Source organism: Paramacrobiotus metropolitanus, unplaced genomic scaffold (genome assembly GCF_019649055.1).
Source record: "Paramacrobiotus metropolitanus isolate TYO unplaced genomic scaffold, Prichtersi_v1.0 Parri_scaffold0000011, whole genome shotgun sequence".
Lineage (NCBI taxonomy): Eukaryota > Metazoa > Tardigrada > Eutardigrada > Parachela > Macrobiotidae > Paramacrobiotus > Paramacrobiotus metropolitanus.
The window spans coordinates 1,317,443-1,343,020 of record NW_026570231.1 but is presented as its reverse complement, the minus strand read 5'-3'; the positions used below and the strand labels follow the sequence as shown (position 1 = coordinate 1,343,020).

The window sequence follows — 25,578 nt, the reverse complement described above, 5'->3', positions numbered from 1 at the left end:
ATACTGATTGGGAAATATAAATTATCGTCTCACGGTCAACCGCAAGCGATCTCAGTGAACAGCTTGGTTTTCGGTGCTCTAACTTACACTTAATGTCATAAAAACACGTTCTGCTATACAAATGTTATCTATAGAAGTATAGATATATAATAACAGTGTGTTTTGATTTACTACGAGCTGTGTAACCGTCATCAAGAAAATAACATGTAATGGTTTTATGGTGAACGCATTATATATGGCAATATTCTTAATTTCTTATCGTTTTACTGGAACAGAATACCACTCTGGTTTGACTCCGGCCGTGTATTTTTTTAATGGAGAGCAAAATAAATCCACCGTCTAATACATCATGATAAACACAGGGATTTTATTGAGTAACCGGTAATTGCAATTATCATACCGCAGTCATCAGCTCAAGTGATTCTTTAAAATTCAGAGAGGTTGCTAAAACAAACTTGCTGTTGTATGATCATTATGTGCATTGTATTTACAGCGTTCCATATAATTAAAACCTTCATAAGCAACACAAAGCTGTCATTTAAATTCATAAGTTCATATTATTTGCTTCTTAGTTTTTTGTAGGTACTTTATAATTTACTGGATGATAGCGCTGGAAATAACTTTGTGCTCATGAAAGAGCTTGTCGGGGGAAATAACAAGGACTGACTATGACGATTTGCTGTCATGGGATGAAATGCACTGAAGGTCTGCTCGAACAACGACAAGTTGTAATTTGGAGGACTATTAGCTGATCCACCGCTGTAGCCTTCTTCTGGTGACCTTGCGTGCCGCCCACTCGCAGTGCCCTTAATATGTTCATGCAGCTTCCTCATATGCTTTTTAAGGTCAAAATTGCGACAAAATCCCTTGCCGCAAACCTGGTAATATGAAAACATCCGTCAAATAAAGAAAGGGCACGGCGACTCTTAATGAAATAAATACTCCGTAATTATACTTACGTAACACAAATAAGGCTTCTGATCGCTATGAGTGTGCATATGGAACGTCAAGTTGTATATTTGATGAAAGGCTTTGTGACAAATTTTGCATTTATAGGCTTTGTCGTCGCTATGTGTCAGCTTGTGATTTTTATAATTTCCCTTCTGCAATGCAAATGTGTGGTTTACATCAGATTCCCTTTTATAGTGCTTTCTATAGGAAGTCATCATGCGTTACATGACCAGCATCAGTGCATCAAAAAAACGCCTGCTTACAGCTGTACCTGATGGAATCCTTTTCCGCATATCTCGCAGGTAAATGGTTTAAAGCCAACATGAATGCGCATATGGGTATTCAGTGTGGAACTTCGGTTAAACGCTTTGCCACAAACGCCGCATTTGTGCGGTTTTTCGTTTGTGTGGATGATTTTATGGCGGCACAACGTACTGGCTTGGCGGAAACCTTTGTTACACACCTGAAAATGGAACATGTCTAACTTTTTACTTGAATACTTCCCACGATGAATATAGTGGAGCACATTTTGGCAATTCATATTATACAATCTACGCTATACACCGACTATACGAAAGTGGTACACCATACAAAATAATTCTTATAGTGTACTGTATCTGTAAGTACAAATTTTAAAAATTTTCTCTGTATACGTGCAGCAATTGTAACATTAAATTTGAACTAAACTGCCGTTATTATATCTCGGCATGCATTTTGTGACAATCGGCCGTCAAACAGAGTTATTTGATCAAATTTGTACTATTCGTTTTCCACAATTTCATTGCACAACCTGCGTTAGTATTTTCGTTCGATTCCGGCTGCATATCTACAGCACAACAGAATGCGAGGCAAGTGTGAGAGCATGAGCTATCCAAATAAATCATTTGCAGCATTTGCTAGTGTACGAGAACACGTACTCAATTCGTAGACAAGGTCGTTAATATTACATCTCTTTCTGTTTTAAAATTTCGTAAACGCTGAATGTAAATTTAATGACACTGAAGTGAAAATTTAAGAAAACACTGAATTTATAAAATCTGTAATACACATTACTGCACACGAAAAATGTCATCGATTTTCTTACCTTACAGACAAAAGGACGAGCGCCTGTATGAACAGGCATGTGACGCGTAAGGTTATAATGCGCGTTAAACACTTTCCCACACTCCGGACAGACGAAGGTCTTCCCCTTGGAGGCCCCAGCAGAAAGGTCATTCCGGTCTGAGCTCTCATCGGTCTCCATCTGTTCACCGGGACTGCTTTCATTGGAATCCTCTTCATCCTCATCTTCCTCCTCTTCACTGTCTTTTTCATCCACTCCAATCTTACCGGCCTACAGACAATAATACCCGTTATTCATCCGCTACAGGCATACCCAGTTCATAATCAACGTGGTGGCCACTTGAAGAATTCATCATATATGGCCTTATGTGACACTTCTTTTCATTACATTCCCCTGAACATCTACGTACTGGCTGCATTGTTCTGTGCTCCTTTACCGGGCGCTCAGCGTCTGCTTCACCGGCACTTGGTGGGCGTTGTTCATTTGAGCGCACCTCATGTTTCTCCACATGGCGTCTTTTATTAGGACTTTCCTGTGTGCCAGGTCTTCTACTGGCCGGGTGCACACGGTGGTGGTGATGATGATGGTGCTGCTGTTCCGCCACAAAATTGGCAAACGGATCGGAAAACGGCTTTGATGGAAGTGGTGCTTGTGAGGGTGATGGGGACTGTTTAATTATCGGTTGCTGCGGCAGTGCTCCTGGTGTGGGAATCGATAGGGCGGCGGCGGCTGCGGCTGCTGCAGCGGCTGAATGTTGTTGCATTCGACGTAATGTATCGGTAACCGACGGCTGCATAAAGTGCGACATCCACACCATGGGATTGGACAGTATTGCCGCAGTGTTCTGTGCAGCTGGTGGCAGTCCGCCGTATATGGACAGCGGTGGCGCATACGGCCAGGCCGCCGCTTTGGCTGGCCGTACCATAGGTTTAGCCGGTAAGGATTTTGAGACCTCTTTACGGGCGCTGTCGGTTGAGGTTGATTCCATTATTTTTGCAATGGAAAATGACAGGTCCTTTTTGGGTTTTGCTGTTTTCTGGTCGTCCATTTTCTGGGAAGAAAAACGTATACTACGTATTATGTGTCCACAAGTACAACAGAAATTTCTGAAGTTACAAAAATTTGTCGTTGACTGTAATCTTGCATCGGAAGAGCGCAAGTTTTACTCATAAGTAAGCTGCAACATGGCTTTTACAGAATTTGTTATTTTAGGGTTTTAACTATAAATGTGTATCGGAACGTTAAATACGCGCATACGTAACAATTCTACGTACTCTCATTTGTGAGTAATTCCCGCAGAACATGTAAATGCTCGTAAATTCTGAACAGCAAAGTATATTGTGATTGGCAAATTGAGCTGTCAGCCGTTCAGGTGTTAAAAATATTGACAGAAAGAGGCAACAAAATTTAAGTGGCTCAGCCGCAAGAATCCCCACGGGACACCTTGAACTAATCAGTTTCAGTTTTGGAAATTAAACTGACGCTTCAAAGCAACGTACTTGTATCAGCAAATGTTTGCGAACATTTTAAAATCGACTGCTACGGATATATATATATGCAACCAGCAGCATTACCGTAGTACTACGGCGCATGGGATAAAGGTTATGATTATAGGCAGATGTGACTTTTCTAATCTTCCCAGTTTTTCGGCATCATCTTTTGGTTTTTCCAAGTAACACAAAAAATTGCAAATATAATTATTATTATTGACTTAACAAAGCCACAAACATGCATACGTTGTGCAGTACCGGCTAATACTTACCTGTATTACGGAAAATTTCATAGTCAGATCAAATATAATATCGCAAAAAAACGATAACTAACTGCAAGGACAGAGGCGAGAATTAACTGACCTCGGATGCAGGAACAATACCATAGTTAGTCAAAAAAACAAACGCTTGTTTTGTTAAGGTGCACATAGCAGCTGTGAATTACTCATAGTGAATGGATGCGTGCAACCGCCTGGGCAGCAAAAGGTCAGCGGTACTTAAATTTACTGGCTTGCACACGAATTATACTAGCAGCAGAAAGGATCAAGATCAAAACCGTTTTGGATTCGACTTTTTTGGTCACTGAAATTCAAAATCCCTTTCTAGCAAAGAATATGTTACACCATCGAATTATCGATATGACATCCTTCATCATCCATGACATATACATTCCCTGTCGAGTATAAGATTTAGGATAGCTAATATATACCTCGTATGTATCTGATCGTTCATCTTCAGCTACTAAAATTGAAGTTTTTACAGCACAAAAAAAATTTATTCTGATGCTATTGATACAAAAAATTTAATCTGCTTTTTTTCATCGTAACATGCCTTACTACACTCATGGAAGAGATTGGGATATCTGCATCATATTGAATATCGAACTTTACTTTTATAACCCGTATTATATCAAAATCGTGATCAACAGCAATTAAATTAACATCTGATATATGGAACACCTAATTTTAAACAAAAGGTTAGGCAAATGCAAACGCAAATGAAAAGGACATGCAAATGTGGTATTAATTGCAAACCTTTAAACGGCAGATTAAAAAAATTTGGGATAATATATGACTTAAATGTAAATAATAATGAGCCCGTACCTGACACAGTAGGCTTGAAGTATGTGATGAAAGAATGCTGAGGTTCAGAAAGTTCCACAATCAAATGTGTAAATTTGAGAAAGCTATCGACGGAAAGGTCACGCGGCCTAGTAGAGAACTGGTGATGTCCACTTCGGACAACGCGCCGTCAAATCGGCAATCGGCAGTCGAATGGTTAAGGGCTTATTTTCTTGCTGGCTGGATCTGTGTGAATCGATCCGGCAATACGATCGTCTGATCTGAGCACTCAGGAGCCAGCTGCGCAATGTATGCTCTTCTAGCTGCGCACCATTTTTCTTCAACAGGGACTATCTAAGCGCACGTTGCATATGTACTCATATAAACGGAGACTGGGGCGGGTACAATTTAGCAATTCGTGAGAACGGTTCAGATGACAGGCTTCGAGACCAACATTGCCCCTCCTTGCAACATGCGTCATGTTATTCAATTGTTCTCTGGAGAGAATTGTGATCGACGCTGCGGATACTGGTTATTCCCATAAGGATCACTCGGTTAAATTTTACAAATGGTGCAGAAGCGCCGATAACTTTTACTTCCATGAAAACTGGCGTCCATTTCACCTGCAAACATGGCAACATTTTACTGACCATCGACCGAAAAATATCATGATACTGCTGTGTATATTGTAACTTATAATTTCAATTTTTTTTTACATAACAGTAAACATTTGTCTTTGTTGCAGTCAGTCTCTGAAAATATTATTACACGTAATTACCTAAACGACCAAGTTTCTTTCTTAGCTATATATTAATTCGCATTAACAATGAACTACTTTGTAACCTCTAAAATGCAATACGTATACAGGGCTGGTTGAACAGAATACACATATATATATACACACATACACTACAATATGCACCGTCTATATATACTCATTGTCTCTCATAATAATATACAGGCTACATTTAGGATGAAACCGATATTTTAAAATTACATGGTGCGTACATTCGAAGCTACTAATCAACCGGATCGTAAACAAAACGTTAGATTTGTACTCATATGACATGAAATGACACAGTTAAATTGGTGGCATGTACATTAATGTGGCTGTTGATTGCAGCTGATTGCTACAAATCTATAAACAACATTTGTCTAACGCGGCACACCTCTAAAATTAAAGCGTTTGCTTAATGAATGAGTGTGGTGCGTACGCTGTTTGATAAATAAGCGCAGCGCTGATGCTGCCAGCCTAATGAATTGGTCACAATACCGGGATTTGCTCTGCGCACTGCAGTATGCTGATTCGCACTGGGCGGTTCAACTGTGTCGGCGCAGTGGGGTGACCGGGGCGGCGGGTCCAATCCAGAAATCACAGGCCTCATTAAAATCAAAATTTTCTCATTTTATAAACTATGCACAGCGCACATTTTCAGCATATTTCAGCTTGAATGAACCTATTGACGCATTTGGGGATCAGCATTGTTGGACTGCCGAGAATAGTGACAGTTGCCATTTTGCTATAATACAGCCAGCTAACTTGTACGCTTTTATCCGCCAGCGTTCCATTGTCCCGTGAACAAGTCTGGAGTGGCCTGGCTTGTGGAACGGGCTGCTCAATAATATGTCTGCCGTTTTCATCTTGAATATCAAAAGGGAAGGCATGTAATCCGGTGTAGTGCAGTAATACCTTGACGACTTAAATGTTCAAAGTACAATATTTAACGCCGCAGTTACAGTATATGATTATTGTAACAAAAATTAGCGGAGATATTTATGTTGGTTTAAATTCCCATTAATTCATATATATACTAGAATTTAAGTTCGTGCGCCGGCTATTTTGTAGTTTGCTTTTTCGAGCCATTACAACGTGCGGTTAAAATTTGAATGGTCAGAAGACCGAATTAATAACTATGGATGCGTATGTGGATTGTGGAATGCCAATCACAAAAAGCACCTCACACTTCGCAGCTGCAGTATCAGCTAGAATACGCGACAATTTAACTGTTTTGTGCTTCACAAGTCCACATTTCGCATCAAACAATATTATACCAACTACAGTATTACTGCTGCTGCCAACTTGCCCATTAATGCAGCTGAAAGTCTTTAATATTCGGCGATTTATTAGTGCTAAAACTTGGAGAGTCTTTAACGAACGTGTTCATGTACGTACTGTTCACGGGGATTTTTGGGCTTACTTACTGACCCTTGTAAAAAATATAAAGTTAATTCAAGATAATTTAGTGCAAAAGAACTGATAAAGCGCTGCCAAGTAACATTTCTCACCACTAACGTTTATTACGGACTCATTAGTCGGAAATCACTATTCACGCATAGTTCGAAGCATTACAAACCAATGGCACCGCAGGATGTCCACTTGATGAGATGTTCATGAAAAAGCCAGAAACTTAACACAAAAGCGTCACGTACTTTTGTCATATAAGCTATTTCACGCGTGGATTCTCTCCTGACCGTCTTATTCAGCTCTTTGACAAATTGCTTATCAAAAGCACAGCACTTGGTTTGTATGTCCTACGAGCCAATATGACAAAACTTTAATTTTATCAAAAACTCTCCTGTGCCGTTTTTTGTGTTCTCTGCTACAATAGCATTCACATTGTGCGTGGGAACGAAATTCATATGACACCGTACCTCAATGTCTTTTTTTATGTTCTTCGTTTTGCGTGCAATTTTTTGTTATTATTAAATTTGGCAGTTGTATCTACGATGCTTGTTCATATTTATTGTATATTACTGCAGTTTGCGTAGAACGATGCTCAAGTGACGTCCATAGTAGACATCATGTGTAATGCGCTGATAATGTCAAAGTTGTCCCATGGCAGATTTCGAAAGCTAGTAAGAAGCAGTATTTTGAAAAAAAACTATGAGCTAGTTCTATTCAACTGACTAATAAGTGTGATCTGTAGCTCTAATAATTATAAAAATTATTTATTCAAGCTTTAAATATTTTCCATAATAATTCTAGAATTGTAACATGCCGCGAGTTCTAGCGGAAAATGCGCGGGCGTAGTCAAACTGCATTTAAAATTCGAAGCGTTAGCACTCGTACATACGCAGCACACATTGTTGTTGAATCTGTCGCGTCAGATTCAAATTGGCCGTTTTGTTCTGATTAAGAAAGCATATTTCATTGCGCTTGGTTGATCTTCAATAAATCTGTGCAATGATGGATGCTATTTGTGGGGAGTGAAACTTCCAAATCACCTGCTGAAATACACATTGCTTATATTTTCACAAACGGCAAACCAGTCAGCATTGAACTGGCAACCAGTAATGCATTATGTATGTGTATCAATGACCATTTTTGCTGAACAGGCAAATTTTCTGTAATAAATACCTTATGCTTTATGTGACGGCGAAAACGAGCAACACGTCGGGCAAGTTTTTTGATAGGTTTGGTAAAACATACGTGTTCATTCACTGTTTATCAAACCAAAGATCGTCGGTATCTGACAAGCGACCGCGTGCGGGAATACATATCACGATGCGGTAAATATAACAAAATGAACTGGTTATGTAGGGTCATTTTGGATTATTTATACAGCGGCGGATTAACAGCTCAGAAAAAGGTGGCATAAAGCGTTATTATGCAGTTAGCATTTGCTATCCATTCACCGGCAGTTTGTTGATATGCCGATGTACAAAAGGAAATCTGGGAGAAAAGGTCAAAAGCAGCATCCATTCAATCGGATTGGCACAGTGCGACTGGCGTTTAGGGCCTCCGCAATACAAACCTCTTGGCGGAATACGCGCACGCTACATTAACAGTATAAATGGTGTCAATAAAGAAACCTATAGCTAAGCATAACACAGGCCTTTAATAATTTACTTTCGTCGAACGATGAGACCCGCTACCCCAAAGGCGATGATTTGTTATAGCATCGCGTAACAATCATCTCTCTAGTAAGCAGCTCAAGCGGTAACATTAATTTAATTGGCTTAAAAGGTTTGATCAAAAGCCGATCGCCGTTATCCGAAACAGGATCAATAGCGCATTGAAAACTATCACTAGCAGCGCCTCTAGATAGTTATTAAATCAGATTTGCAGGTTACCCTCTGGCAGCATCATTAAATCTCCTTTCGGGAGATTTTAATCCACTGCCAAAGAATTGTAAAAGAATTTAACATTATGGAAAATTAAACATTATGAACACCATTCAGGAAATTCTACTTAATTAAATACGCACAATACGTCAAAATATTTTTCGGTTTTTGCCGAAAACCTGGAAAATTTTTGCTTCAAACGTAATATTAGGATTTTAATTTTTTTATCACAGTATGTGTCGTTATACAAATTTAGTTAATTTATTTTATACGTGTGTATTTCGAGATTATACGATGCCTTTTCGCTAACTAACGCGGTATATATGCTGCAAAAGCCGTAAGTGCACTATATATTTAGCATGACCTTTCTTTATATGGCTGAGGTGCGGCATTTGGAAGGCGCAGCGCCGATCACCGAGTAATTGTATAGCATAGCGTGCAATTTTGTGTATGACTGATATTATTTTTCGTATCCGATCCGGAACTGGGATGGAAACCTTAATTTTTCTTGGCTCATAGACGCAAGGATTATGTTCAACGTTAAAATGACGAGTGTACTGTATCAACTCCTAAAATGTGTTTTAATATGGATTCTCCAAGCACGAAACGCAAAATTTCGTGTTTAATAATGTTTTATTTATAAAAATAAAGAACAAGCACAATAACACAAATATGCGCTTAGCGAAGATTTTTCTTTGAATTTTATGTACGGTAAGTCGGTAACGCGATAAAACGTATCAATTAATTACTTAAATAGTAATATAATATATCTATATTGTGCGCTTCAGTTACTTTTGCGTGCATATATTTGGGTTTATTGTAGTTGGTAACTTAGTGTACAGAGTACACCTTAATTTGTGTATTATATATGTACGGTATAACCACAATAATTAAACGAATATGTGTGATTTGTGTAGTGCTAAGCTGAGAGATTAGCGGTTATTAAACCGAACAGTAGTTCATACATAATGGATAGTCCGAGCGTTTGTTAAATCTACAGACAAGCCGATTAAGACTCGATAATTTTCTCTCCGAACAAGTTCCCATTCAAACATGGAACAAAAGAAGATCAGCAGTATTCTTGTCATGGACTGCCATGTGATTTGAAGATATCCCAGCCATTAAAACTACTTGCTTCAAACAAAACCAAACACATGGATAATAATCCGCACACCTCCTGAGTTGGAAGAAATCCTTGTGGCAATTGACAACAGATTAAACAGATTTATAACGTGCTGACAAAAGAACTTCCGTGACCGGATGGGGCCGCGCGTAGCACTTTTTCCACACACCAAAAATGGCTAAGACGCGAGCGCATAAGTACTAAACCAGTCCAAAAGGCTAAGTAATTATTAAACAATACCCGATTAACAGGGTAGGCAGCTGTTCATTAAGGACACGAATGCGAAATATACCATAAAATCCAGGACTAATTAGGTCCATGTTGCTGCGCTGGAATAATGCACCAACGTGACCATGCGTAAAGAGACACTGTGGATTGCGTCAAAGGGGAAGTGGCAGGGTGTATTCATTAATGTGCGAGAATTAGCATTGAAGGGGCAGCAATAAGGACGGCTACCGTACTCCGCCCAACTCATTCTGAATCACTGCTATTTCAGGGTTGCATCATAGCGGCGAATTGTTAGGCATGACACCTAATTAGGAAGTAATTCCCTTAATGATATTCTTTGCGCGTAACCACGGCCTTTATTCGGTGTACACTCGTATTGCTGACAAGGAAAAATTTCAATGCGATCAAATAGGATAATACTGTCTGGAGAAAGATTGTGAGAACAAACTTGAAAACAAGAGGTGTGGCTTGTAAAACAAGGGACATATAGTTGTGATTCATATTATTTATTTAAGAAATATGTATTACAACCCGAACGTACAGATACACTGGAACACATAAACCAAAAACTTAATCGGCCAGAAAGGCCGTCGTTTTCTGTGCACATGATACAACCATTTCAACAAAAATAGACAAAATGACTACTTAGCTGACTACTACAACTCGACCTTTATAATTCTACTTTGTATTTGGCAAGAGTAAACCCTCTATGATTCGACTTTTAATATTCGTTTTCATTCGTCAACGAAACAACTCTGGTGAAACAATAAAAGTCCCAGAAATGCCGTCACAATTTTCCAAATGATATACTGCTCTCGAACAACAACAATTACGAGTTATACTGGGAAAACTTAAATTTCAACTAAAATTCTCCGGATTGAGACTTAAAACCAACTAATAAAATCTTTAAGAACTATTTCATATCTAAGAGTAACAAAGAAGGATTTTCCAAGTATGCTTTCCACAGATTGGAAAATCGTGCCATTGTCGCACCGTCAATCACTCGATGATCAGCAGACCAACTAATTTGCATTATGTAGCACTTCTTCACCTCATCATTTTGCCCGAATCTGGGCAAAATCTGAATTTTTCCCAGAGCGCCAATAGCAACTGTAGGAGGTGGTATCACCGGCTTGGCATATGTTCCTCCTATCTGCAAATCAGGATGAAAATTATTTCCAGGAAGATTCACTGCGCCAAACTCTTAAAACTGCGCACAACAAAATAATAATGATAACAGCTCTAGATACTACACTTCTTCGTACCGAACCAATATTAGACAAGGAAAATGTGGCATCTCTCAGGTCGGCAGGAAGTAACTGATTCCTTGTCGCTCTGTCTTGCAGGGCGTTCAGATCCGCAGCAATTTCCAAGCAGCTTTTGAGCTGAATATTTTTTATGTTGGGCACCATCAGACCATTCTCAGTATCCATCGCCACACCAATATTATGCGCTCCTTTGTAGATGATGTTCTCGCATTTTTCGTCCACATGAGCATTTAGAATTGGGAACTGTGTCAGAGCCAACGAAGCAGCCTGAAATAACCCGCGTGACAAAATTACATTTCCTATTTTATGCAAATATCTTTTTATCTGTCTGCGTTTATGAGAATGATAAGCTGATAATAAATAACAAAGCTAGCTATGGTGCAGTACGCTATACTACGTATGTCTAATGCTAGCGTCTACTTTTCTGTTTTCCTCGACACAGTAAAGTTTCTCCGTTTTCCGCAGAAAACATTTTGGAAATCTTATTCTGAAATAATATATATAAATATATATAAAAGTTTGCTAGTGCACCGAGTGAATGGTAGTGCGCAAAAAGGTTGTGCACGGAATGAAAGGGAGTGCAAAAGGTTGTGTACGGAGTGAAAGGGTGTGTACGGAGTGGTCACCTTTTTATTATGGTCACTTCTATTCGCCAAGAAACTTCTTGGCGCACAGTTACTGTAATTTGCTACGCGTCCGAAAAATTCCTGGCGCATACCGGGTGGCCGAACAAAATGTCACTCTGCGCCTTTGTTTATACCCGCGCGAACTACTTGACGTAATTTAAACTGCATAGACTCGTTCGATAGACAATTTCTTAGCTAAGAAAAACAATAAGAACCAGAGCGACATTTTGTTCGGCCACCCCGTAGTCAGTTTGCTAAGCGCCCGGAAATTCATCGCTGAAATTTGTTACAGTATTAATCCAACTCGAGTATTAGTCCAGACATTCTTTGTTACAGTAATCCAGACATTCTTACAATCTGTAAGAATGTTTTTAAGGGAAGTGTGAGCTGGATATATATGTTTATGCTGGATATATGTCTTTATGTTTGTAAGTTGCAAACAAAAATAAAAGTTGTTTACAAAACTGCAGGTCACCATAAAGCATTGAATTTGCTAATGCTCTCCGAATTTTACTTCCAAAAATTCGAGGCAAGCAGCCAATGAAATCAAGATACAACTTCCTCACAAAGATTTTCTGCAAGACAGATTTTTCGGAAATGTGTGGTGTGTTCATACTGTGTGGACGGTGGCAGAAAAACTTTTTCCCTATCCTCATACTTTTCCGATTGTTTTGGGGAAAACAGATAAGTACTGTACCCGTATGAATTCAACATATTACAGTTACTGTAATCTGTTAATGTAAACATGCAGTACTTACCTTTATTACGATTGGCATATACGAAAATTTTATTCCCCGCGACTGAGCCAGTTCTTTCAGCTGTCTCCGCAGACCATGAATCTGCGACATGTCAATTTCGTCACAGTAACCGAAATGCGGGATGGATAGCGCGGCTGTCATCGATTTAACCATGGCTTTTTTGATCCCCTTAATTGGCTCCGTAACGTCAGCAGGCACTTTTCCTGGCTGAGACGGCTGTAAAATAGATTTAACCGCCGCCGGGATCGTAGGTTTTGCTGCTGAAGTCGTCGGTTTTGTGGGAGTATCGGCTATAAAAACAAACAAATCCGATACTTAATGGAGGAAATCTGGAGATCTCTCCTCGAATGCTGGCTTGCACCTAATCGCATAAGACTTACCCGATATGGGAGGCGCACCGATTCTCGCTTTCGTATCCTTCATACTCTCCAGATACCTGATGACATCTTCCTTTAGCACCCTTCCATCCCTTCCAGTTCCCTGCACGTCGGCTAAGGTAATCTGTCACAAAATTAAAAAAAAAAACTGATTTAACATTTCCAATAATTTCCATAAGGGAAAAGGGGTGATTGGGTGAAACAGATAATCATATCCTACGAGTAGTATCTTGAAGGAAAAATGATTTTTAACCAGTTAACCCCGGTTAACTGGTATGGATACAATACGGACTTATCTGCATTTATCACATTTACAGGTTTTACAACTCACATTGCAACAAAGAACAACTCACATTGTTTTCCATGGCTATTCTTCGGACGGCCGGTGCCGCTAGCGATTTTACATGCTCTTTGATTTCTCGACGAGTATCTTGCAAAGAACTCATATCATCCGGCACAACCGCTTGCTTGCTTCCAGACGCTACAAAAATTCACGAAAAACATCCGTCATTTTAGTCACTACCAACACGACCACGGAAGAAAATTTACACGATTGAATGCCATCTTTTAGTAAAATATCGACAAGTGCCGTGCCAACTTTCGCTATATCGTCGACATTATAATGCAACTTGGATATGGTTCCATCGTAGCGGCTGGTAATTGTCACCGAAGCTTTATCGCTTTGCACTTCGCAGATAGCATCGAACTGGTTGACTTTGGATCCAGGTTTAACAAACCTACCAAAAAACTCATAATAATAAGTAATTATTCGTAAATAATCCTTGTACTGACATATTCGATGCGCGACACACCAGAGCTCTTGTGTAAAACAATATCCTTAGATTTATTTGTTATTATCCCATAAGTGCGCAGATTACGTCGTAGCTTAAGATCAAAAGCAAGGAATTGTTCTGCACTGTTTTAAAAGAAAGTTATGGTGCTTCTAAAACAATGAATCAATCAAATACTCACCATTCCTTAACGATCACTTCGGCTATTCCTTCTCCAATGTCGGAAAGTTTAAACTGTATTATGTTATCATCGGGGGCGACGGCTGAAAACAGAAAACTTAACAAACTGCTGCATGCCAGCAGTCAGAAGACTCAGAACAACGGTTAAGTCAGGATCAGTGCAGCAGAATCCGAGCCAAGCACTTTGAGTGGACGAGCAGCGAACTTGCCTGCAGCTGTCTGGGCACTCCGCACGAACATCAAGCCGAAATGCGCGCTCCGTGCGGATATGCTCCCATAAATTGGCCCACGACAGATTTCTTCACCGAAAATCAAGGACTTCTTCTGCAGAGCATATGCGGTTTGAGCTGACGTTGTAGATGCCTGAAGAACGAAGCATCGTCACTGGGCCACAGTATCTTCAAGATGGAAGAATTCAAACAGTCAGAGTATTCATGTTATCATGTAACATGTTGAATACATACAGCACGAAACCTCCATGTGTGCAATGCACACCGCTGCAGTAACTTTCTGGATAGCATGATGAATCCCAGCAATGGCAATTACCAATACGAAAGATAATAAGCCCGATCACGACTGCTTTACCAAGGAATCGATAAATACTAATCGTAATTTTCAGAATCCACAAAAGACCATGCAGTACGGCTATACCGTTACCCGTTACGGTGTACAAAGCTTGATATAAAGTCTGCCTGCCACTGCCACTGCCAGCTGATCAAACGATCAGCTGTTGCGTGACTAAAATACCAAAATATGGTTGGGTAGTTTAAAACTAGTACTGTAATACACAGAGGATTATGACACACTGTCTACATGCCAACCGCCCCATTTTCCGGAATTAAGACGTCTGTCTACATGGCAACCGCACGAGGCTACGGTGAAGAGTGCTGCAGCCTGAACGGAAAACCGGAACGCTGCGTAGCACTATTTTTCAGATAATTTTGTAGAGCATTTGACGCATCAGTACGTATATACGTACTTATATAGACCTTTTTGTTTCGACCTTTTTAATGGTAAACTCATACAAATTTGCACTCACCGTATTCTTAAATAATTAATTCTAACGACTTTGTTCGTATTAACCGCAGCTTAATACGGCGATCTCGCATTTTCTTTCGTTGAATGATATTAACCGCTGAATACTTAATTTAATATCAAGGAAATAGATATGTATTATGATCGGCCGCCCCGTGGAACAAGGCTTGAAAAACCGCCAAGCAGATTAAAAAACCGACATCACCATTGAACTTATGGTTAGCATGTTCCAAAAGGGCGCACATGCATTTTGTTTTCAAAAATATCTGCCCTGGGTCCATCGCTCGGATGTCGGTACCGGTACAGAGCTGAGTTCATGGTGACCTCGAACTCGAAGGATCCTTTAAAGCACTTTTGCCTGGAGCAATTAATATCCCGATAATGTAATAAAAAACGGATCTTTTTTTACAAACATAAAAAAATTTTTCAATTTGTCACCTTTCTACAAAATCCTCTAAAGTAAAGCAGTCCATTGGACTGTTCACTGGACTGGACTGGCTTCAAAAACTGTCGGCAACAAAACAAAAAATTAAAGATATTAAATGTACGTTTAACGCTTTCGAGCTCTCGGTGTAGTTGTTTTGCCGCTTGACGGATGCCGGGGCAAGTAGTTTACTGCGCCGCACGATGTCCGTACGGTGCAATGACGACGAAAGGCAATCGCAGACGCTGGGCGGTTCAAAACGAGCCGCGCCGTACATTTAAAAGGAACAAAAATTTTGAGATTCATTTTAGAATTTTTAGAAAGGTGGAACTTTGGTTCGGTGTTAAAATGACCCTGATGCTCGTATTCGATTACATACAAAATCTGCAGAAGATCGGTTCATACTGCGATTGCCAAAGCTGCTCATGCATTGTGTGCTCAGTGTGCGTTCAGTGCAAGACCACTGAAGTGACTAAACAGACATGCCGAAAGAACAAAAATTACTTACAGGAACTCGTATTAATAGCTCCTAAAAATTAAGACTATATCAGAACGGAACCAGTTCCCCTGCGGGGCCCTGCCCACTGCTCAGTGCTAACTAACTTGGCTAACTCAGACTGACTGACTGACAGGATTATCCGTAACAACTTCATACAGATAGTTAGTGACACCCATCTGCTCAACGAGAGCCAATTTAGCACTGCCATGTTAGCTAATAAAGTAACGGGCTGTGCTGAATAACGGGAACCGGTTAGCTCTGTTGAGTGGACGGAAGTTACGGGACTTTGTATTAGCGTTAGCGGCTTAGACCACATAAGAACGGGGGCCAATGTCCAAGATAAAAACAACGTATGCGATTGGATTTACCATGTTTCGAATTCGAGTACGATGCACGTTTTCGGAATTTTTCATTCTGAAACCGCCGAATTTCAACAAGATTTACCCGCTGGCCGCTATATAGGAATAATACCACTATTCACGGGATAATACCGTTTGTTACCGTTGAACGGAAGTTATGGGGTCTGTTTTTACTAACGCCGTTCAACCATTAAACCCACAAAGGGAGCGGAACCGTAATCAGTGTGCACCTTTTGGCATTCTGTTCAGTGTTATGACTTATGAGTATTAGATGATTTTCACTATTCACAGACCAAGGCTACTGAACAACGGAAATATAAATGACAGTAATTGCCCAGGATCAGAATATATTTCCCTATGCTACAAATAATGCAAAGTTCAGCAATTTAGCACCACTTTTCGATCATTAGTCGTGCTATTAACAAAAGTTATAAAGAACGCACAATGTCAACCGCTCAGCTACAATTTTCGCCTCGTGATTATTAAATGCAAACTGTGAAGTATAAACTGAATATGTTACACAGCTACAGTACTTAAAATTAGCGACCGAAATTTGTTTTGTATGTATCAATATGCACGAAAAGTGCTGTATATGTATAAATAATAACATAAGTAAAACAAACGAACCGAAAACAGATTTGTTTCGCATCACAATTTCGAGGAAAATGGCAGCCATTACTGTCAAGATCATTACTCTATTACCCATATACCGTATAAAATATAATAATTATTATATAAATATGTAACATGTGTATGTACTCGTACGAAACTTATTTGCCTCTTCTGTCAATCGAATACCTCGCAATGAGTAAGCTTTGCGGAGTAAGCTATGAAATCAGGCAATAAACACCAAATAAATCAAATCAACAACAAACAAGCTGAAATAACCAATACATTAAACTCATAGTCACAGAAACAGATGAAAAATTCAAGCAGTTCAGTTAATAGTAGGTAATAACATCCCGAGGTCTGTGATTTGGAGAAAAATAAACTACTACGCTAGCAGTATAGGGATTCCAAAGTTTATCATAAGTATAACTAAAGAAACTTAAACCAAATTAATTAAAATTCACACCGGGTTTTCCTACAAAGAAACAAACGCACATCAAAATTAAGAGACTGGCGTTTTTGTTTTTTTTAAGGTGTTTTTTTTTGCATTAGTACCTCACGGCCCTTCTTCAATACGCCAGCATACCATTCCAATTGATCAATGGCTTTAGTACACGATTTTACCAGATCACCACTTTCTGCCTTCAGTACCCCTTCCTCGTCAAGAGTTTTGGGTGCATTTGGAATAACTACAACAGGCAAACATGTGACTGATTTTAGTAAAATCAAATGCGATAGAACACACTACCATTGTATTACTTGTAGGCTGTAGCTAAAAATTTGGCAATTTCAAAATTTCAAATCAGTATCTACAGAATAAGATATATCCTTAAACACATTCGTAATAATTACTGTAACCCGGGTTACCCGGCATTCCATCTATCCTAAATGCGAACAAAATCTGAGAATAAGTTTTGACATTTGATGACAACACTTTAACACTTTTCGCAAACCTTTTACAGGTGAACTGTGCACAGCCATTACAGTACTTATTAATTTTTATCGTGAAACTTCGTAGTTGCAAAAGGTAAGCATAGGATGCGATTTAAAACAAAACGCATAAAATTTTTGTTATCCATCCAGCAGTCAAAGTTAATAGTACAGTATACGCTCGTACTAGCGTAAACAGCGCCAACATTTAAAATTTTGTCATAATTATCTCTTGACTAGTATTAAGGTAACTGACAAAAGAAAAACTGATTCCTTACCAATCATACTAGGCATATGAACCGTAGTTAATTCGGAAAGATACTGCCGTAGCTGCATTGCAGCGCGGATACCGCCTAATGCTCCTGTGAAGAAACAAACAGATTGGAAAAATTGTGGAAAATTTTCAGGCGCCACATTTCTTACCGCCGGCGTAAGTAACAATAGTACTAGGACGATAAGAATATGAAGCAGGAGGGAAATGGTCCATCAAACTAGCTAAAGCGGGTCCAAAAGCTGAATTGTATTCTGGCGAAACAACAATAAAGCCATCAGCTCCTTTGATCTGTTTATTAATTTTTTGCAAGATCTCCGGTGCTTCAGCGGGATTCTTGTGAAAATGCAGAGGTTTAACGACCTGGGCCAAATTAAGTTCTTTGGGATCTACGAGAAAAAAGGCTACGAGTGGTGCAGTGCGGTACATGAAAACTGCGATACTTACGGCTGAACAGAAGCATAGCTTCCCTCGACAGCGATACCGATTTACAAAATTATGGATATTATCAGTATTATCACTACTTTCAACTAGAAGATTTATCATTTACCGATGCAATAAGAAAGGATCCGGAAAACTGCACACTTTTTCTACAAATACTTAACTATTATAAATATTTTCACTTCTGGTTATATCTGACAACAGTCACAACACTAAAACACTTCTAACAGCAGCTGACTTTTTCAATTTTCACAGTGAACCGCTATGTGTGCAGCAACAAAACTTTTTAACACACAATTGATGCAAGCTTTACTCGGATACTGATTGTAAGTAATTAATACTATACTAGTGCAGCAGTAAACCATAAAATTAAATTAACTGTGCAGCAATAAACCATAAATGATACAAAAATAACAACAACTGAACAAGTTTGAATTAGAGTACCAACCCAGAACGGTTACTTTGTGGCTTCGCTGCTCCAGAAGGTTCTGAACGTACTTTCCCACCCGAAGACCAATCCGTCCTTCCCGCACACTTCCCAAAAACAGCAGCAGATTCAGTCCCCCCTTTGCCATGGCTATTTGGAAGATACTCTGTGCCAGGAATTCAGTTTTTTGTTGGCAAACACAGTTTAGCACTATAACTTACGAGGCATACATACTAACTCACTGCAGCACTAATCCACAGCTGATTCGACAACACTCCACTCTGAACACTCGACAACACAGTCTAGCGCCTTCAGGCAAGAGGGTCTGAAACGACCGCCAACCGGTAGGGGTTGCCTGGCTAAGGGCATTAGCGCGAAAACTCCGAGATCCTTTTTTCTCTGTTTCCGTGAAGAGAGATTATTTTTGAGATTTTGCTATTTTGTACCAAATTATACGTAACATTTTTGTACCAAGTTTTTGCGATCCTGTTCTGATTACGAGCTTCTGAGTTGTGACTGACATTCTACGGATTTTTCAAAAGTATTCTCATTTCTACGGAGTGTAATAATTTGACTGCTGCGTGCTGGCATTGATCAAGGGATTCGGTGTGAAGTGTGAACCGTGTGATCATTCTTGTGTTAGCGTGTGAGTTTTTGCGATCGGTATAAACTATAGAGCAAAACCGTTAAAACGTGATCATCTATACGGCGGAGTGCAAAGCTCACACAAGGCAGTAATTATGTCGGACAGCTCATCATTTGTGAGTTCCGAGCGTCGTGGAACTGTAGCGCAAGTCGGCAGTCGGTTGAAGAATCTTTTGGTTAGTGGCGAGATGAGCGATGTTGAATTCGCAGTCGGACGCCAGCATGGTGAAGTGAAGGCCTTCGCAGCGCATAAGTATGCTTCTTTTTCTTGATCAAATTTTTTTAAAAAGCAGAGATTGTGTGTTTTATGGCAGATTGGCGCTAAGCGCGAGCAGTGATGTATTCCATCGCATGCTCTACGGGAGCTTGGCTGAATGCTCCGAAACGGCCATCGATGTCCCGGATATCCCCGCGGAAGCCTTCTCCAATATGCTAAGCTACATATACACGGATTCAATGGATAATCTGACGGCCGAGAACGTTATGCAGACGTTGTATTGTGCGGGCAAGTACGATTTGCCGTGGCTGGCAGAGCTCTGCACGAGCTTCGTCCTGCGCCAACTGAAGCCCGACAACTGTCTGCTGTTTCTGGAAAATGCAGTCCGTTGGACTCCGGATTGTGACGGTCTGATAGAGCAATGCTTGGACATGGTGGATGCATCCAGCACTGTTGTTTTCCAGTCAGAAGAGTTTACTGCGCTAGGACGAGAAACACTAATAATGATTTTGCAGCGCGACACGCTGTCCGCAGACGAAAACGTTATTTACACGGCTGTGGAAAAATGGGCTGCGGAGGGTTGTGTTGGGCTTGTGGAACCTTCAGCCGCTAACCGACGTGAGGCGCTTGGCGCGGCTTTGTTTTTAGTTCGCTTTCCGTTGTTGACTGATGCTCAACTGGCTGATGGTCCCATTCAGAGTGGTCTACTGATCCCACCGGAGTTGCAGAATATCTATTTGCACAAGCATACCACAGCAATCAATAAACCAGCCCTCTGCTTTCCGACGAAGCCGCGACAACATTTGATGCATTGCGTCGATAAATGTGCTTTTAAACCACGGGAGCAGATATTCGTGGCTAATACAGGCGGTCCATATGGCGGTGGTTGGTATCCGGCGGAAGTAATCGGAGTGCAAAAAACGAGCTTCACCTTCTCTTGGTACCCTGAGGAGAAAGATACTGATAAAGAGAAAGAAAAGGTGGCTCTTCCAAAGGACATTATTTGTGCGAAGAAAATTCTAAAACGTGGTCTTCGAATTGAGGTGTTCGATGGGAAGGTCTTCAAGGAAGCGACGTACGGTGCCCAGCGGGCTGGTGCGCATAATGTGGATTTGGCCGGCCGAGAGCGCAGCGTCCAGTTGGGAGATTTGAGAATTCCGCATGATGAGGCTAGTAAGTGGATAGCCGCAAATCCGGTTCCTGTTTGACTTTCACGGTTTCGGGCTGCGATAAACTGACAATGTTGTTCATATGCCGACGGTAATGCAGTGTGTAATACTGATCAGCCGCACATTATGGTGATGCATTTCTCTCTTTTTGCAGTGAATTTAGCCCATTTTTTTCAGTTGCAGTTTTATATTGGAGAATTTGTTTATCTCGAAGATTACTTACACAAAGATTACTTACCATTAGCTGTCTTTGATGATGCATAGATTCAGTATCCAATCTAATGTTTCGCGGATCCGACGACGGCTGCTTCCCTAATTTCTTACAGTTAGATAACCGAAATTGTGAAATGAATTATCATGAAGGTGACGTAATTACAGTAGCAGCCAGTTAAACTAGCAATACGCAATAAACTAATCAACAGACGGTGTCAAAGCGAATCACTGAACATGCAATCGGCATTTCGGCAGTGACCGTCAAAATTCTTAACAAGAATTACCAACTTTTCTGTTACAAGTAGGACATAGTGAACCGTGATCGCATTTTCTTGTTGCAACAGTAAATTCAATAACCAATACTAAATAGCTATTCTTTAACAGAACAATGAGCAGATGCGTAATTTGCGTGTACAATGTACACTGTAGACTGTACACACTGAAACAGTGCAGTTTCAGATCAAAACCAGGAAGCTGAGTTTACACGTTACACGTGACATTCTTGCGTACACTTTAAGTGCAGTTTGGTTTACTGAAATTGCTTATTTTAATTTATTTGTTTGCAAACTTTACGGCTTCATCTGAGTTCAGATTCTAAAGTGTGGAGACTTCATACAAACGTGGATGTTCCAGACCTCTGAAAAGCAAGACTTGCTCCCGAGCGCTGTAATTGTTAAAAAAACTGGACTGCTGAAACTGTTTACCTTCCGACGTTCTCTCAAAGCCAGTGCATACCACTCTAACTGGTCGACCATTGCTTCCGCTGCATTGAGTATGTAGTTCTCGGCGGGTGCTACAACACCGCCATTGCCGTTGAGCACGGTTTCCACTTTAGGAATTACTGCAATAACAAGGAAGCCTATACGTGGGTCGGTTGGATTCATTCCTCTTTGTTGACCGTTACACCGGTAAAAACAGAGTGATCTTATTCCGCAGCATTAGTAATTAGTTACCGGTCATTTTAGGGATGTGAACAGTTTCAAGTTCGGATAAATGTTGCCTCAGTTGCATCGCCGCTCGTATTCCACCAAACTGACCTGTAATGCATCGTTGACAACCGTATGAGTACTTTAAAGTATAAAAGTACTCGAAATGTACCACGGTTCACCAAAAAGATTCATAGTATGCTACACCTGTAGAATAGACAACAATGGCGCTTGGGCGGTACGCATACGAAGCCGGAGGGAAATGGTCCAAAAGACTACACAACGCCGGGGATATGGCGGAATTGTATTCCGCCGACACAACGACGAACGCATCAACGTTTTTTATTTGATCGTTTAAGCTAACCAGATAATCGGGAACCGCTAGCTCATATTTATAAAAATGAAGTGGTTGCTCGAGGACTGCCAAGTTGTAGTCTCGAGGATCTGTAAATGAGTAAATCTAAATCTACCACTCTCCTTGGGACCTCGAACAAATGCAGTTTCCAACAATTGACAATTATTTGTAAACTGCATGCCAAGAAATATAATTGTTTCTTTTAAATAGCCAATTAATTCCACTTTCTCTGCATGCATAAGTTTTATCGAGAGTAAAACACTATTTGCGCTATATTTACTCTTTATGAACTTAATACTAAACTTTGTAAATGTTCGGATATAGTGACCTACCGACAACTGTGACACGGTGACCTCTTCCCTGTAAAAGTCCAGCTATAAAACTCCCAACCCGCGTAGCATTCCGTTCCGCGCGCACACTTCCTAAGAACACAATGACGTCCAGTTTGTCTGACAACGAAGGTGAGTACGGCAGCTCCGCAGAAACCGAACGTGGTTGTCTGTATGTGGAGTAATTCGGTTCGGCTTTCAGGATCTGTGGTTTGAATATGGTAGGTTCCGGTGTGACCGTTTGATAGTTATGAGCACCATGGATGTGCGGAAACGCCTCAGGGGGAGCATAGTCTACATCAATCTGGTTAAAGTACAATGTGTGGTGGTTTGATAAATTAATTAATTGACAAACTTTTTTGACTGCACACTAGCTGTACAGTATCAGCATGCATGCTCCAAAGCTGGCTTACACACTGGAACATTTGCAACAATCTCCGGAGGCGCATCATGATCCATCGCTCAGTTTACGAATCGAGAAAATATAAACTGTACTGAACTTTGAGAAATGCCCGCTTCCTTATTAGCCCTCGAGCGCGCGCGTAGCTGTGGAATAAAAACTAGAAATTTAGTTTCACCCGAGCCTAAACTAAACGGTAAACTCAATAAAAACGTTTTCGAATGTTTTGACCAATGTGATTAGAAGAAGTATACAATTTAGACACCAACCGCTGCTAATCGCCTTTTCTCGTACACATACTGAAAAGATTAGAAGCTCGCTTCAAGAGACACTCGAAGCTTATAATTAGATTATTGTAAATATCGGCATCGGAGAATCTCTGCTTATGCTATACAAAAATAAGCTTGTAAATATTTGCTAATCGCAGTGCAGTGCAGGTAGGCGGTTGGTACACGTATTGTACAAGTATAAAATCTGCTGGCGGCGTCAGCTGTTTTAGATCAGCATCACTAGCGTAACTGTTACATAAAGCAAACTTTAACAGCTTGATCAAAAGCTTATCAAATTATTAATATTCGAAGCCTCAGTCATATTACCGGTATTTTTGTCTGCATATCAAGCAACAAATATATAGCCGTCCGTAAGTGCTTAATCTATAAAAGCAAACTACTTTGCGTATTATAACACTATTGTGAAATATTATAACTTACTATTAGCTTATTCTCGTTATTCATATTCACGCGGTCTCTTCTGCAACATGCCGTATTCCATTATTTTTTATTGCTTATCATCAACGCAAATGGTTGGAAAAATGGCACTAAAATTACAAGCACATCCGAAATAAAGTTTGTCGCGCATCATGCACACCGAAATTACTATTTTCTTCCAAAACGGCGCAAGGATGTCATTTTATACTCGTACAATGTCATGTTGTACAGACTGTAGGTATCTGCGTACGCCACTGTACGGCCAACTAGACATATCATTTTAAAAAACCAGAAGATTTTTCAGCTATTTTGACCATTTCTTGTTTTTGTACGGTAGCCCTTTGGAAGCCAAGTTGTTGTCATCATAACAGTCCTCACAGCGATATCCCGATTCTTCGCGTTGTAATTTAATGGCTTCCGCATACCAAATCAACTGATCCGCTAACAAATTCATAGATTTGTTTACATCCGCATTTTCCGTTTTTGCATCAACTGTGAAGGCCTGTTCAACAAAAGGAATCGCTGCAAGAGAACAACATTTAAAAGAAGCTGGCGAAACGCCGCACCGTATGCGCATTGTAGTAAAAACAGGCTTGTTGCCGGTCACACTTACCGGTTAGCCAAATGTTACTATAAGCTTACACAGAATTGCAGGCATTTGAAGAGTTCCGATATCGGCCAAGTATGTTCGAAGCTGCATCGCTGCTCGTATACCTCCAAAACGTCCTGTAATTATAACAATCCTAAACGTAGCATTATATTAATTTCCAACAATGCGTTTGTAAAGCAATAGTTACCTTTTGAATATGCAACAATTGCGCTTGGCCGGAATACGTATGAGTTTGGGGGAAACTGGTTCATCAGATTCAATAAACCTAAAATTCAATAACTACCGAAATCCTTGGATCCCATTTAAACGGTAAATTAGCGCGCGTCGCGGATGGTTAGGCTTTTCGATATGGGTGGAAAACCAACCTGGTGCGATTTGTCCATGGTATTCGGCGGTCATCACAATAAAGCCATCCGCTTTTTTAATTTCCGTATTAAACTTCATTAATTCAGCTGGTTTGGTTTCGTTTCTTCCATAATACTGTATCGGTTTGATAACAGAATCGAAATGCATTTCTTTCGCATCTGGAAATGAAAGACTTGTTATTTATGCTTTGTACAAATCCAAAAAATTCGGTATTACCGAAAACGGTAACGGTGACATTCCTGTCCTCGAACGCTTTTATCACATAAGGGGCAACCCGGTCAGCGTTGCGGGGGTCCCTCACGGAGCCAAAAAATAAAATGAAATGCAGTCCTGCTGCAGGAACCATGTTTATTGCCGTCAGTGTACTGCTGTACGCACTAAAATTTGTAAATTTTTGGTGTGTATGGAATAGTAATACCCGGACCTACAAAAAGTAGAGAGACCAAGCGACTACTTTCTTGGTATATTTCAGTGCAACATAATTCTTAAATCTGATAGCAGACAATCTTGAAAACGAACTGCAAGTGGTTTCCGTGTACGCGTTTTAACATGTAGAGTATTAAAAATGCACTTTCCTTACTTTAAAATTACAGCAAATTACACTTCAGTTTTAACTTGGCTAGATTGATTAAGCAAGCGATAAAAAGCCTCTCTTGCTGCACGCC

The 25,578-nt window shown here is 40.2% G+C and overlaps 6 protein-coding genes across 10 annotated transcripts; 1 reads left to right on the top strand and 5 right to left on the bottom strand.

Moving 5' to 3' along the window:
• Positions 1-370: 370 nt before the first annotated feature.
• On the bottom strand, positions 371-5,053 carry LOC129583626 (fez family zinc finger protein erm-like). 2 transcript variants are annotated; one of them, XM_055475509.1, is made up of 6 exons: positions 4,608-5,053; positions 2,424-3,065; positions 2,036-2,284; positions 1,223-1,414; positions 960-1,103; positions 371-878 (listed from the first exon to the last, which is right to left on the bottom strand). In XM_055475509.1, the coding sequence occupies exons 2-6, from the start codon at positions 3,060-3,062 to the stop codon at positions 588-590; spliced, it is 1,515 nt and encodes a 504-aa protein (XP_055331484.1). In that variant the 5' UTR covers positions 3,063-3,065; positions 4,608-5,053; the 3' UTR covers positions 371-587. The 2 variants fall into 2 exon arrangements, with proteins under 2 accessions (XP_055331484.1, XP_055331485.1); XM_055475510.1 differs by having other exon boundaries at positions 2,451-3,065.
• Positions 5,054-10,676: 5,623 nt separating this feature from the next.
• Positions 10,677-15,012, bottom strand: LOC129583648 (lipoamide acyltransferase component of branched-chain alpha-keto acid dehydrogenase complex, mitochondrial-like). The gene is made up of 9 exons (XM_055475533.1): positions 14,446-15,012; positions 14,191-14,344; positions 13,983-14,064; positions 13,560-13,747; positions 13,364-13,491; positions 13,014-13,134; positions 12,634-12,923; positions 11,247-11,516; positions 10,677-11,134 (listed from the first exon to the last, which is right to left on the bottom strand). The coding sequence occupies exons 1-9, from the start codon at positions 14,500-14,502 to the stop codon at positions 10,895-10,897; spliced, it is 1,530 nt and encodes a 509-aa protein (XP_055331508.1). The 5' UTR covers positions 14,503-15,012; the 3' UTR covers positions 10,677-10,894.
• Positions 15,013-17,099: 2,087 nt separating this feature from the next.
• On the bottom strand, positions 17,100-19,243 carry LOC129583649 (FMN-dependent NADPH-azoreductase-like). The gene is made up of 5 exons (XM_055475534.1): positions 18,998-19,243; positions 18,261-18,497; positions 18,116-18,199; positions 17,463-17,596; positions 17,100-17,382 (listed from the first exon to the last, which is right to left on the bottom strand). Exons 1-5 carry the CDS (start codon positions 19,122-19,124, stop codon positions 17,368-17,370), a joined length of 597 nt encoding a protein of 198 aa, XP_055331509.1. The 5' UTR covers positions 19,125-19,243; the 3' UTR covers positions 17,100-17,367.
• A 168-nt stretch (positions 19,244-19,411) lies between these two features.
• LOC129583685 (BTB/POZ domain-containing protein 3-like) lies at positions 19,412-21,314 on the top strand. Of its 2 annotated transcripts, XM_055475605.1 has the most exons (3): positions 19,412-19,874; positions 19,936-20,818; positions 20,882-21,314. In XM_055475605.1, the coding sequence occupies exons 1-3, from the start codon at positions 19,717-19,719 to the stop codon at positions 21,044-21,046; spliced, it is 1,206 nt and encodes a 401-aa protein (XP_055331580.1). In that variant the 5' UTR covers positions 19,412-19,716; the 3' UTR covers positions 21,047-21,314. The 2 variants fall into 2 exon arrangements, with proteins under 2 accessions (XP_055331580.1, XP_055331579.1); XM_055475604.1 differs by having other exon boundaries at positions 19,936-21,314.
• A 224-nt stretch (positions 21,315-21,538) lies between these two features.
• On the bottom strand, positions 21,539-23,602 carry LOC129583686 (NAD(P)H-dependent FMN reductase PA1204-like). Of its 3 annotated transcripts, XM_055475608.1 has the most exons (7): positions 23,500-23,602; positions 23,244-23,376; positions 22,834-23,124; positions 22,354-22,590; positions 22,174-22,257; positions 21,925-22,061; positions 21,539-21,857 (listed from the first exon to the last, which is right to left on the bottom strand). In XM_055475608.1, exons 2-7 carry the CDS (start codon positions 23,287-23,289, stop codon positions 21,831-21,833), a joined length of 822 nt encoding a protein of 273 aa, XP_055331583.1. In that variant the 5' UTR covers positions 23,290-23,376; positions 23,500-23,602; the 3' UTR covers positions 21,539-21,830. The 3 variants fall into 3 exon arrangements, with proteins under 3 accessions (XP_055331583.1, XP_055331581.1, XP_055331582.1); XM_055475606.1 differs by having other exon boundaries at positions 23,186-23,579; XM_055475607.1 differs by having other exon boundaries at positions 22,834-23,134; positions 23,244-23,579.
• Positions 23,603-23,995: 393 nt separating this feature from the next.
• Positions 23,996-25,506, bottom strand: LOC129583661 (NAD(P)H-dependent FMN reductase PA1204-like). The gene is made up of 5 exons (XM_055475549.1): positions 25,130-25,506; positions 24,913-25,071; positions 24,735-24,812; positions 24,580-24,663; positions 23,996-24,459 (listed from the first exon to the last, which is right to left on the bottom strand). Exons 1-5 carry the CDS (start codon positions 25,257-25,259, stop codon positions 24,242-24,244), a joined length of 669 nt encoding a protein of 222 aa, XP_055331524.1. The 5' UTR covers positions 25,260-25,506; the 3' UTR covers positions 23,996-24,241.
• Between the last annotated feature and the right edge of the window lie 72 nt (positions 25,507-25,578).

What these genes read in the sequence shown, in the direction of transcription:
- LOC129583686 (XM_055475606.1), bottom strand. Translation starts at nt 23,282, where the DNA reads ATGATGCGCCTCCGGAGATTGTTGCAAATGTTCCAGTGTGTAAGCCAG. An exon ending in GCTAGTGTGCAGTCAAAAAA is followed by an intron (nt 23,125 to 23,185) that starts GTTTGTCAATTA and finishes AGATTGATGTAG; the next exon opens with ACTATGCTCCCCCTGAGGCG. An exon ending in TCACCGTGTCACAGTTGTCG is followed by an intron (nt 22,591 to 22,833) that starts GTAGGTCACTAT and finishes ACTCATTTACAG; the next exon opens with ATCCTCGAGACTACAACTTG.
- LOC129583685 (XM_055475604.1), top strand. Translation starts at nt 19,717, where the DNA reads ATGTCGGACAGCTCATCATTTGTGAGTTCCGAGCGTCGTGGAACTGTA. An exon ending in AAGGCCTTCGCAGCGCATAA is followed by an intron (nt 19,875 to 19,935) that starts GTATGCTTCTTT and finishes GTTTTATGGCAG; the next exon opens with ATTGGCGCTAAGCGCGAGCA.
- LOC129583661 (XM_055475549.1), bottom strand. Translation starts at nt 25,259, where the DNA reads ATGGTTCCTGCAGCAGGACTGCATTTCATTTTATTTTTTGGCTCCGTG. An exon ending in TGTCACCGTTACCGTTTTCG is followed by an intron (nt 25,072 to 25,129) that starts GTAATACCGAAT and finishes TTTCATTTCCAG; the next exon opens with ATGCGAAAGAAATGCATTTC. An exon ending in CCATGGACAAATCGCACCAG is followed by an intron (nt 24,813 to 24,912) that starts GTTGGTTTTCCA and finishes ATTGAATTTTAG; the next exon opens with GTTTATTGAATCTGATGAAC.
- LOC129583649 (XM_055475534.1), bottom strand. Translation starts at nt 19,124, where the DNA reads ATGGCAAAGGGGGGACTGAATCTGCTGCTGTTTTTGGGAAGTGTGCGG. An exon ending in TATTGTTACTTACGCCGGCG is followed by an intron (nt 18,200 to 18,260) that starts GTAAGAAATGTG and finishes GTTTCTTCACAG; the next exon opens with GAGCATTAGGCGGTATCCGC. An exon ending in TCATATGCCTAGTATGATTG is followed by an intron (nt 17,597 to 18,115) that starts GTAAGGAATCAG and finishes TGCCTGTTGTAG; the next exon opens with TTATTCCAAATGCACCCAAA.
- LOC129583626 (XM_055475509.1), bottom strand. Translation starts at nt 3,062, where the DNA reads ATGGACGACCAGAAAACAGCAAAACCCAAAAAGGACCTGTCATTTTCC. An exon ending in GCGGAAAAGGATTCCATCAG is followed by an intron (nt 1,104 to 1,222) that starts GTACAGCTGTAA and finishes TTTGCATTGCAG; the next exon opens with AAGGGAAATTATAAAAATCA. An exon ending in AGAAGCCTTATTTGTGTTAC is followed by an intron (nt 879 to 959) that starts GTAAGTATAATT and finishes TCATATTACCAG; the next exon opens with GTTTGCGGCAAGGGATTTTG.
- LOC129583648 (XM_055475533.1), bottom strand. Translation starts at nt 14,502, where the DNA reads ATGCTATCCAGAAAGTTACTGCAGCGGTGTGCATTGCACACATGGAGG. An exon ending in ACACATGGAGGTTTCGTGCT is followed by an intron (nt 14,345 to 14,445) that starts GTATGTATTCAA and finishes TTCGTTCTTCAG; the next exon opens with GCATCTACAACGTCAGCTCA. An exon ending in GAATAGCCATGGAAAACAAT is followed by an intron (nt 13,135 to 13,363) that starts GTGAGTTGTTCT and finishes ATTTTGTGACAG; the next exon opens with ATTACCTTAGCCGACGTGCA.